The sequence below is a fragment of the Tachypleus tridentatus genome, chromosome 13, assembly GCF_004210375.1.
Source record: "Tachypleus tridentatus isolate NWPU-2018 chromosome 13, ASM421037v1, whole genome shotgun sequence".
In the NCBI taxonomy this organism is placed as follows: domain Eukaryota; kingdom Metazoa; phylum Arthropoda; class Merostomata; order Xiphosura; family Limulidae; genus Tachypleus; species Tachypleus tridentatus.
The window spans coordinates 80,260,402-80,272,815 of record NC_134837.1 but is presented as its reverse complement, the minus strand read 5'-3'; the positions used below and the strand labels follow the sequence as shown (position 1 = coordinate 80,272,815).

General features: G+C 33.4%; 1 protein-coding gene and 1 long non-coding RNA gene across 5 annotated transcripts in view; one reads left to right on the top strand and one right to left on the bottom strand.

Moving 5' to 3' along the window:
• The window catches only part of LOC143239817 (uncharacterized), a 138,305-nt gene that overhangs the window by 56,958 nt on the left and 68,933 nt on the right, over window positions 1-12,414 (top strand). The gene's annotated exons all lie outside the window — the stretch shown is intronic.
• LOC143237159 (protein Wnt-11b-2-like) overlaps window positions 1-12,414 on the bottom strand; it is a 57,246-nt gene that overhangs the window by 23,679 nt on the left and 21,153 nt on the right. For all 4 annotated transcript variants that reach the window (XR_013019894.1, XM_076476108.1, XM_076476107.1 and 1 more), the window contains exons 2-3: window positions 7,787-8,028; window positions 3,617-3,894 (exon numbers count right to left, since the gene is read on the bottom strand). Coding sequence is in view for 3 of the 4 variants with exons in the window: in XM_076476106.1 (XP_076332221.1) it covers window positions 3,617-3,894; window positions 7,787-8,028 (520 nt within the window). In the remaining variant the exon portion in view is untranslated. The remainder of the gene's footprint in view (window positions 1-3,616; window positions 3,895-7,786; window positions 8,029-12,414) is intronic.

The following is a 12,414-nucleotide window of genomic DNA, read 5'->3' as shown; positions in this document are numbered from 1 at the left end:
CGGCTAGCGCAGATAGCCCTCGTGTAGGTTTACGCGAAATTCAAAACAAAAAATTGTACATAAAATTACAATTGAAAGGTCACTTCCGCAGCTTGTATTAACAATAAGGTATTCAACTTTTACAGAACTTATTTGTATAAAAGAATATGCTTCCTGAATGATTTCGAAATGTGTGTAAAACATAAAGGATATTTAAACAAATGGTCCAGCAAGTCCTAGCATCATTTTTAAAGAATATAAAAAGTTATTGGATCTAATTTCTACAGTTTTCGCAATTACTTTTAACCTGCATTTTTTATTCGAAACATTCGATTCTCAATACTTAAAAAACTTTATCCGAAAACAAATATTCTTCCTAATAAGAATATTTTTTCTTTATTAATATTGTAGCCTTGAATATGAAAGAGAGATTTTTAATAGTTCTGATACAACAAATTAATAAACACCTCCTGCCAAGACTAAGAAGAAAAAGTTACATTCTGTTTCATATTAGTACATCCTTTAAAACATATTAGTACATCCTTTAAAACATATTAGCACACTCTTTAAAACATATTAGTACATCCTTTAAAACATATTAGTCCATCCTTTAAAACATATTAGTCCATCCTTTAAAACATATTAGTCCATCCTTTAAAAGCCAGCAATCAACAATCGGAAGTGCAGCTTGAAGTTCTATTAACCTTCGTTTATGTGAACAGTTATTTACTGCCAAATCTCACAAAAACATACGATCATGTTTCAAATTAAAAAAATATTTTAGCAACTTCATTTTAGAATTATAAGATTGGTTTGGTTTGTTTTTAATTTCGCACAAAGCTACATGAGGACCATCTGCGCTAGCCGTCTCTAATTTTGCGGCGGGTGGTGATGACTACTTGCCTTCCCTCTAGTCTTACACTGAGCTACTCTTTCACCAACGAACAGTGAGACTGACCGCCACATTATAACGCCCCCACGGTTTAAAGGGCGAGCATGTTTGGTGTGACGGGGATTCGAACCCGCGACCCTCAGATTATGAATCTACTGCCTTAACCACTTGGTCATGTTAAGCCGAATTATAAGGTACTGTGTCTTTTTATTTTTTTGATTTTGTCACAAAGTTATGCAATTGGCATATAATGTTCTATCCATTACTGGGAATCGAACCTTGAATTTTAGGGTTATGAGTTTATAAACAAGTATAAATTACTGTGAAACCGTACTTCATTCCCTGTAAGTGTTGTTACTAATGAATGAGGACGTGAAACGATACTGCATTATAACCAACAAAAGATAATATACTATAAACAAATTGAATTATTAATATTTTCGCGCTTTAAATTATAATAATTTCACTCCCACTCATTTCTCTCAAAGTACTGGTTCTATTAAATAAAATCAAAAATAATTAAGAATATTTACGAATTTTATATTATTTTATTAGAGATTTCATATTTTTTTCCAGAACTGTAAACCTAGTTCAGTTTGTTTCTTTGTCTTTAAATTAAGCACAAAGCTACACAATGGACTATTTATGCTCTGGCCACCAGGGGTATCAAAACCCGGTTTCTAGCGGTATAAGTCCGCAGACATACTGGCAGCCTAGTTCTGTCACTTCCAGTCATATTGTTAAGCCGTACGAGATTGCATAAATGTATATGGAAAGTATTTTTATTTTTGTAAATTTTCCATTATTTCTTCAAGATCAACGAATTTATTAAATATATGGCGAAATTTCTTTGTAAGAAACATGAATAATGAGCAAAATCGTATATATATGTCTCATGTAAGTAATTTTCCCAGCATAAACTGAGTGAATTAGAATAACGCACTCTAACAATGGTTGTTCATTGAAATATAATAATTTAAGTGATGCAGTATTCGAACATATTAGTTACAAGTTAACTGACAAATGTCAGTTTCATTTTCGCGTTACACAAAATATTACATATTTTACGGTGATCTATTTAATGTGCCGCATTCTTATTCACAGAACATTTAATATTCTGCTAAATATTTAGCAAAAAACATGTATGCGATACATTAACTTAAGATATAAGACAAGCCTAACGAATACGTGAGTGAAAGACAGCCTTTGTTAAAAGGAAAATGGTGAATCTTTACTTGTTTGAAAAGTAATATTAAATGACTAAATATTATATCGAAACATATTAACAATTATAAAGGTTATTACAATGCACCAATAGTAAAGCCAATTATTCGCAATGGAATAGACGGGTAGCGACATCTTTCTGTGAATTTAAGAAAACGTGATAAGCTCAGTTCCAATTAAGATACAATAAAATAAATAATAACTGGTATATGTGACACAGTTTAGAAGTGCCAGACTTAATATTAACCTTCTCAGCAAGGCTTTCCATTTGACGATTCAAAAGTGAAAAAAAAACGACACAAAATGCTCACTTCCATTCATTTAACCCATAATTCTATTATTTTTACCTCTAAAATGAGCTGTTTTTATAAGCGAGACCATAGTGTTTTCCCTATTGCATTTATAACACGAAACAAATAATTTATTGATTTTGGCTACAACATTATAAGAAAATATTGTCGCCACACTGAAGAAACTAGGGGATAAAGTTAGAAGGAGCTAACCCTAACAAAAGAGTAGAACACTGAACAAGACTGGTATTAATATTTTAACCACTACAAAGAAAGTATGACTTAGGAGTTTAATATTGAGTTAGCTTACTGCTTTTAAACACACACGACAAAAAAAGAAATACGAAGAATACGAAGCGCGATTTAAAAGCCATTACAGCCTCATAACAGTATGATTACATCACATTCTAAAAAAAACCTTGTGGGCTTGCCACACCGCTAACACGAAATCCAGAACTACTTTCCTCGTTAACAGAGTAAACAAAGTAGGAACACACTTAAACATAGTGATAGCACAGTTAAAAGACAGCTTCAGTTCACTACTATCGGTAATATAACATATCACGAACACATTACTTTCACTAGTAACACAGTTAGAAGACAACGTCAGTTTACTACTTTCGATGATAATACAATAAACAGATTATGAACATACTACTTTTAGTAATAACACAGAAGACAGCATCAGTTTACTACTTTCAGTTATAATACGGCAAACATATAATGAACACACTACATTCAGTGATAACACAGTTCAGAAGACAGCGTCAGTTTACTACATTTGGTGATAATACAGTAAACAGATTATGAACATACTACTTTTAGTAATAACACAGAAGACAGCATCAGTTTACTACTTTCAGTAATAATAATCATTCACACTTTCTTTATAACATGCTTTATATAATTATATTAAACAAAAGAATGATATTTGTGAATGGTTAGTTAAATGACCTAGAAGTTAACGTTCGGGGTTCGATTTATTCGATGGGCAGGATATATATATACCCCACTGTATAGCTTTGCGCCAAAACCTAACTACAACAGCTGTTCAAATATTTGTATGAACAGAATTAATATTTCTTCATAACACCGTAAACGTAAAAAGTTTGATTAAATAAAACCTTAAAGTGTTAGACTTCTATGTGGTCTTTAATAGGGAACAAATGTAAATCAAGCTTTGTACATACTTGTGTCACGTGTCAAATAATCCCATAATAATTTTATTTACCATTCTTCCTGCCCTGTTGTTGTGCCTGTTCAAAACACCTTCCACCGTTTTCTTCGTTTTCTTTCTCATCCAGGGACTATTACAAAAAGAGCGAGAGAATTTGATTCCGTGAAGAAGATTATCTCCACATCCACCCCATTTGAAGTCCCCCTGTGCTTGTACGCTTGGTACTCGTCCGCAGCCGCAAGATAAGATATTTCCTGCGCTACATGCGCGTGCGACAGTATAGCCCACAGCTGCTGAAGAAAGGGCATACACGAAAGACTGTTCTCTTGTACCTGTAACGTAATAACAATGATTCCATCTTGTCATTCTGAACAAACTTTGATATTTCATTCACAGATACCACTATTATGTGCAACACATTCCCTTACAACAATTAATTTCACAGTCATGTTAGTGGTTGGGGAGGAAGTTTGATGCATTTTACATTGTCAGAAATGCTTAGGGAATTATACTGAAACAGTTTAAACATATCTTTTAACGTTTAGATGAATCTGAAAGGTGTTTCTTGTTCTAGAATTAGTTCAGCATTAATAAACTAGATTGAGACAATTAATTAGAGTAAATATTATTTCCTAGATTTTGGAAGTTCATTTTCCTGTGTTTAAAGAGACGTGTGTGTGTGTGTGTGTGTGTGTGTGTGTTTCTTACAGCAAAGCCACATCTGGATATGGTCCTCCGAATCCACCGAGGGGAACCGAACCCCTGATTTTAGTGTTGTAAATCCGTAGATTTACCGCTGTACTAGCTAGGGACTTAAAGAGACTTAGTTTAGACGAAGAACAAGAAACGTTACTGACTACTACAACTATCACTCAGTCTAACAGACAAAATGAACTACAGGCAGTTTGAAAGCGATTTAAAAGTAGATGCATAATTATGATGAAGGCAGATATATTATAAAAGTTAAAACCTACACAAAATTTGTATTATTTAGTTTGAAATATCGAGCAAATTTCTATATGATAAACAAACTCTGATTTCACTCCCCTTAGAAACGAATATTCAAAGAAATGATCCTGCCATCAAGTAGCTCGTTGCTATTTATCCTATTCCTTTTTAAATATAGTTTAACAACAGCCAGTTGGAAAGCGGTAAGTTGTAGATTAACAACGACAAAATCCAGGGTTCGATTACCTGCAGTGGACATAACAGGTAAAGCTCAATGTGGCTCTGATCTAAAATAAACAAACTCTAGTATAAACTAATGAATAATATTAGTCCACGTTTTCCATCTTCTGATATACAAATCTAAACTAATGAATTATACTGACTCACTTTTTGGTACTCTCTGTTTACGATAGTAATGTAATTCAGTATAATCCGCTTTAGTTGTTGTTGGTTCTTCTATGCTAAATTGTAATATCGAGTCCATTATTATCTATAAATTCTCTTACAAAACACTAAATGCGCTAAACACAAATTACAACTTATTCAGTTGCAGTTTAATGGAAATGTTTTTTTTATATTTGTCATGATAATACTGTTACTCTAATGGTAAAAACAAAACATATGATATATATATTTATATGTATGATTACCAAAGTAAAAACAAATAATGTATAACAGCTAATTACGTTTCATAAGCTATGGTTTTATTACTGTAAAAGAGGTACGTTTTACATGAGGTTTTGTAAGGAGGCCACAGGCTATTTCCCTTGAGTATTATTTTTATTTAAGCGTTTAATCACGATATATGCTATCACCAAAATCCCTCAAAATATTATTTACAATATACGCAATTAAAGTAAAGAAATGTCATGCAGAATTCTTATTCGATAGTTCTAACACATTAAGTCATGCTTGGTTTATAGAAATACAGAATTCCATCCTCAAGGTAACATTCAGGCACGAGTTGTACTCGCAATATTTGATAATACCTCATAAATACATGGGTTGTACTCAGTGTTTTGTTAACATCCTATAAATGCATGAATTTTACCCGCAATGTTTTGGAAATAATTCATTCATTTATGGAGATATCCTAATAAAAGTGGGCAGATAGGCTAAACTGTTTTCTCGTTTAACTGTTCTTTGAAATTTAGTAATAAACAAATGGTAATCTTTCATTTTCGACTGAAATTACACATGTTTTTTGAAAGGTAGCAACCGACCTCACTTTTAATAAAAGTTTATTAATTAGCTTAAAACTACCCCAGACTGTTTACTAGTTTTGGTTAACTTTATACTAAAGCTATAACGTTACTTAAGAAAAAGACTTAAGCCTGGAAAGATAAACGTTAAAACAAATTTGTAAAATGATATAATAAATTATTCATATAAAAATGTTTTGACCATAAACCCATTTTAAAACACTATGGCTTTAATGCTACACTGTTCAAAACAAGCACGAATTCCTGGGTATCTGGGTCAATTGAAGTAACGTTGTTAATAGCAGCATCATAGATCATCAGGTGTTGTTTGTTTGTGTTTTTTTTTCAAAAACAAACTAAAGTTTCAACAATTATTTTTAACAAAATAAATTAAAATGTCAACAATTATTTTAAAAATTAAATATAAACAATTATTTTTAAAAAATAAATTAAAATGTCAACAATTCCCTCTTTGTTGCTGCTGTAAGAGTGATTTCGTGTGATTTGTTTTGAATTTCGCGCAAAGCTACACAAGCGTTATCTGCGCTGGCAGTCCATAATTTAGTAGCGTAAGAGTAGAATAGCTCTCCAATGGCACAGCGGAATGTTTGCGGACTCACACTGCTGGAAACAGAGTTTTAATACTCTTGATAGGCTGAGCACGGATAGCCCATTTGTAGCTTTGTGCTTAATTCCAAGCAAGCAAACAAACAAAAAGTCTCCCGAAGGGACAGCGCTAAGTCTTCGAATTTACAACGCTAAAATTAGGGATTTGATTCCCCTCAGTGGACACAGCACAGAGCTCAATGTGGCTTTGCTGTAATAAAAATATAAACATACACACAAACTAGAAGAAAGACAGCTAATCAACAACACCCACCACCAGCTTTAGGCCTACTCTTTTACCAACGAATAGTGGGATTGACCAGCACAGAATAACGCCCCCGTAGCTGAAAGGGTGTGCATGTACGGTAACAGGGATTCGGATTCGCGACTCTCATATTGCGAGTCGAGATTGTAATATGTTAAGTTTTTATTGAGATATCTTTCTAAATGAATGAAATATTCCAAAAATGTTACAAATACCCACCACTTCTGGGCAGGCGTATGTAACACCTTAGGCGCTTCATTTACATTTTCAATAATCTAATAAACTAGATGACAGGTTCTTACTCAGCACAAACGTTAATTCTTTAGCCACTTTTGAGTTGGCGAAATTAAAATAAGAAGAAAATTTATTTTCCAAATGGAATTGACCGGGTTTTATTCATGTAATACAAAATTACATTATAACCCGTGACGTTGGTTCTTAACAGTTTGCTAAGCCTGGCAACTAGTCATTTAAGCAGTTCTAAAATACTAAAAAAAAAGTATTGAGTAAAATCATGTTAAAAGGTGCGTTTCCACTTAGAAACTTGTCAAACATTTACAATTAAATGTTCAATGAAAAGAATATGTAGTTGTAGTCGTAATTATTTCAGACTCGGCGTGGCCAGGTGGGTTAAGGTGTTCGACTCCTAATCCGAGGGTCAAGGTTCGAATACCCGTCACACTAAACATGCTCGCCCTTTCAGACGGAGGGAGCGTTGTAATGTTACGGTCAATCCTACTATTCGTTGGTAAAAGAGTAGCCCAAGAGTTGGCTGTGGGTGGTGATGACTAGTTGCTTTTCCTTTAGTCTTAAACTGCTAAATTAGGGACGGCTAGCACAGATAGCCCTCGTGTAGCTTTGTGCGAAATTCAAACCAAACCTAAGTATTTACTGAAAATATTCGATATTTTAAAGTCAGTGGTCAAAAAAAAATTTCAAAGAGAAAAATCACGAGAGGAAAATGCTTTATTTTGAGATAACTCCAGTTACGGTAAATTTTTAATAAAACAAAACTTTCAATAAACACAATTAAGCAACAAACATTATTAATATTTTAACTAAATTTAATGGAGCAACAAGTTAGACATAAAACTATTGTGCTAATTTCAGTATAAAAATGAAAAAAAAACTATATAGCTGTTGAACACACTATAACTTTTAGTACGTTTTCTGTCTTACTCTACAAATTAATTCATCCTGTACCTGATGTCAGATCAGGAGTGTAGTTTGGGGCCTTCCTGATGGATGAACAATTCCATCTTCTGTGAGCAAACGTTTGTTGACAGGTTGTCATAGCAACCTGAGATGCTATCGCGACGTGAGGCATGATCTCCAGCTCGTGTTTACAAATCTTACACTGTATGCCTCGTTCAATGAGACCTTGTTTCCGGGCTTGAACACACTTAGATCGCTTATTCCAAACTATCGAAGACTTGGCTAGGCCTCTAAAAATTAAATGAACAACATGGTATTAATCTATACTGATGAACAGAGGTGGGGGTAGGGGTTAAACAGTATATTATCGGAGAGAAAGTTTATATTTTACTGGTTTTAAAATCCATGGTAGTTACTGTCCAATAACAATTATTTTGACCCGTACTCCTTTTCTTTAGATAAGTTACAAAAATGACAATAATCAGTTACGAGACGTTCTCAGTGTTACTAGAGAACAGTTAGTTGTGTCATCGAATCTAAACACGAAGAACTATACAGACCCACGATATCTACATGACAACGGTCATGTTCTTTTCAAAACGTAAATCTCTAATTAAGGATATTTAAACATATAAGATAAAAAATGGTTTTCAGATTTTTCAAAACAAAATTTCTCATAAATAGCATTTATAGGATGATTTTTAAAATCCACGGACTTAATTTATCATTTTATTTATGTCTTTCATTTTATAAACAAAATTCTAAATCTTCCACAAAGCTTAAGCTCGGACTTTTGCCTCCTAAAGATGACGTTTCTACATTTTAAAGATTTTTTCTGCAAATTATGTGATTCTTCATCGAGAAAATCCTTATATTTTAAGCAGACTTATGCGTTTAAACCCTTGTTGCATGAATCAGTATATTTCATAATTATACTAGGCCCTCTAGTGGCTCAGCGGTAAGTCTGAAAGCTTACAACAAAAATAAATAAATAAATACACTTCAAATATATATCAAAGGTTATTAAAAAGCATACGTCGTTTATGACATTAATATATATTGCTTCACGTTATAAAGAAACGTACATTATTTCAGTGATATGTATAGAGGGATTGAATTTTAACAATACTTTCAAACTCTTATCCTCTAACTCAAAATTACTAGTTTAATTATTATATACAGGGAATAAACAAAATGAATTCAGTACGAACTTGAGACAATTCTTGATTAAAATTAAGATTTGTTATAAACTTAAAAATACTTAAATATAAAATAATAAGTGGCATAAGCCCTTCACAAAACTTAGAATATAGCTTTAAACTATCAAATGATATCTTAATCAACTAACTGAAGAGTAACACGAGAAGAATTTGTTTGTTTGTTTTTTGAATTCCGCACAAAGCTACACGAGGGCTATCTGCACTAGCCGTCCCTAATTTAGCAGTGTAAGACTAGAGGGAAGGCAGCTAGTCATCACCACCCACCGCCAACTCTTGGGCTACTCTTTTACCAACGAATAGTGAGATTGACCGTTACATCATAACGCCCCCACGGCTGAAAGGGCGAGCATGTTTGGCGCGACCGGGATGCGAACCCGCGACCCTCAGATTATGAGTCGCACGCCTTAACACGCTTGGCCATGCCAGGCCACGAGAAGAAACATTATACCTTCGAGTTGATCTTTGCATAATTGGTTTACTGTTAAGTGTTCATTTAGCCACGATGCGCAAGCCTGAAAGTTTGGTGTCGCTACAGTCGCTTTATATACACTGATAGATCATTATAAATTACAAGCTGTCAGAATTCGAGTAAAGGCACAGTATATACGACCGCAATCAGTTAGAGCAAGTAAGAGTTACGTACATGATACTTCCAATTTAGAGAAACTTACCAGTGGGAAAAAGGGTTAAAACTAATAGTAAATTTTCAGTAAAATATTCTTCTTAAAAAATAAACAAACTTTTAAATGAAATTCTGAGAAACAAGTATAGTATATCTTGAATATTAACAAGGAGACGAAGAGCGAGATAATTTAATGGAGTTCAGGATAATTAATCTAAATATTGTAACCAAACTAGAAATTCGGAAACAAATGAATGGTACAACACATGCTTGACTAAATGGCAGTAAGCCAGTAGTTAAACATGTGTTTTGGCGTGATGTTTACACGTCCTGTTTATTTTAAAATGACCGACGCGAGTTCCACGAAGGGCAGCTAGAACCTCCTTTCCAATTTGTAAAATGATAAGAGAGCAAAATAAGTTAACTTAAGAATTGAATGTAGACGAATTCATATGTATCAACATTCTCTTCGCTTACTTATATATATATATATATGTCTGTGTGCGTATTTATAACTAGAAAATAAGTATCACATAGCGAAAATATTGAATTCTATTAAGCTTGTTACCACATATGTTTTACATATTTCTCACCTATAAACTATTTACTTCGTTGGATCACCCTCTTGGGCGGGTAGAGACTTTTGTAACGTACAAATTGTTCCTCGGTATTCTCATAGACTATTTTAAATTATTATACTGACAACCAAAAACGGAAGACACTTCCAGATCAGTAGCAATGTAACGGTTAAACCATTCTATTATAATCTTGTGAGTGATTAGAAAGTGGAAAAAAAGCTTTAACGAATATCGACCCAGAATTCAGTGACAGTGGTTTGTACATCTTTCTGTGTGTTTTATAAAAACAAACTTGATGACTTTTTTTTTTTTGGAAACGAACAAAGGTAACAACAGAAGAAAAAATAATAAAACTTAAAGAAGTATCCACTATTCTCCACTCAACAGCACATACGAAGTTCAGCAGGTGTGGCAAGTAACACTTCCAGCGTACAGTGCTTCGCTAACTATTACACAACAGTAGGCAAAGTGCTGACTTAGTATCTTTCCTCATTTTTTTTCTTGGAGTGTCAGGTGCCATGCCAGGTATCTCGGTTCTTTTATTTTTTGTTTAATTTATTTTTAGTAAATATTTATTGGCGAGTCTGACCATATTACTGTTTTACGTTTTGTTTAGACTAACTGTAAAGATTCTTACAAGGCACAATTGCTTTTTTAGCAATCAAATACCATTAATTACTATAGCATACGTGAAATAACATACATGCTAAATTTTACTTTAGAAACATTTGTAGAACTATTTGCTAAGTAAAAAAAACAAAAAACTATAAATGCCACAAAAACTTGTGCAAAGATTTCGAGTTGGAATTCAAGGTTTCTGGGTCACGTGACAAAGAAAATCTCTCGACGGCGTCCCAGACAATTGGCATTAAGCCAAAAAAGCATTATTTTTTTATTTTTAAGCCGAGAAAATTGATATTACGTTATATTTAGGATACAACAATTATATATCGTTCGATACCTATGCAGAAGTAATCAACAGTAAGTAGATACATCTACTCCTTTTCAAAATCACTTGAAAAATTTTAATTCTAATCGATACTTCTGGTGTATACAAACCAGTAACACAACAGTACGCCTGAAGGCTTATAATGCTAAAAATCCAGTTTCAATACCCGTGGTGGGAAAACATAGACATTACATTGTGTAACTTTCTGCCTAACACGAAACAAATGTACACTAATAGTCTACTATATCTATCTAAACCAAGTAAAATAAGGAGAAACAAAACGGCATATTAACTTCTGAAGACATCAAAACACAGCCCCATACTGTGCAAAGTTGTAGTATTTAAATATGCAAGCGAATGTTCCAGCGGTAGTGTGTTCTTTTTAGTTTTTTATTCAAACGTTAGTGTTTCTAAACAACCGAAACTATTTAAAACATAAATTCACTGTATCATTACATTTCTTCGTTGTTATGGCCCGATTTTACAAGGCTACTGTTGTTTGCTTTTATAATCTGATAATGTTAATGAACAACGTGTAACTTCGGGCTATGCGAAATGTTCCAATTTTTGCACAAAGAGACTCCAATTAAAAAAATAAAAGTTACTTTAGCACGTTAGTATTTTGTAATTAATGTCTGCAGACTTAAAACGCTAGAAACCGGGTTTCGATGCCCGTGATGGACAGACCCCAGATAGCTCATTTTGTAGCTTTTTCTCACTAAACAATCACATTTTCCAGTCGTATTCAATACTTTCCATAAAACTAGGGAAATTATGTCAAAAAAAAGTCTCCTGGAACACCTGTCTCATTATTTTCATTGTGTAATCTGTATCTGAGAATTAAGAATATTTTTACTGCCGGAATTTTTTACTCATTGATTGAGATTCGTGTCTGATAATACCAAATCAAAACAATGTAGTCGATAATACCAAAATTAAACAATGTAAAACAGAAGCGAAAACAAGTCTTTATGCGGCTAAAATACATGACCACCAAACAAAAGTAAATGTTATATTTACTTGACACCAGATAACAAACGGAACACCTTCTCAGATCATCGTGGTAACAAATACAGTCTGCGGACAGTTCATTTTTTAGTTTCTTCTTCGTAACAACATGTAAGTCTCCCACCGAGTGTGAAGGAAGGAGGTTTCTAAAACGTTCCACCCTGATGCTGTCGCCAAATTCTCGAGCGTGTACCAAAATGACTTCGGGTGTAAACCTCACACACATGTTGTGGATTATCATTGCGGGTGGGCTTTTCGGGGTTCAGCAAAATTATCATTCCCCTACCTAGAGTTTTCTG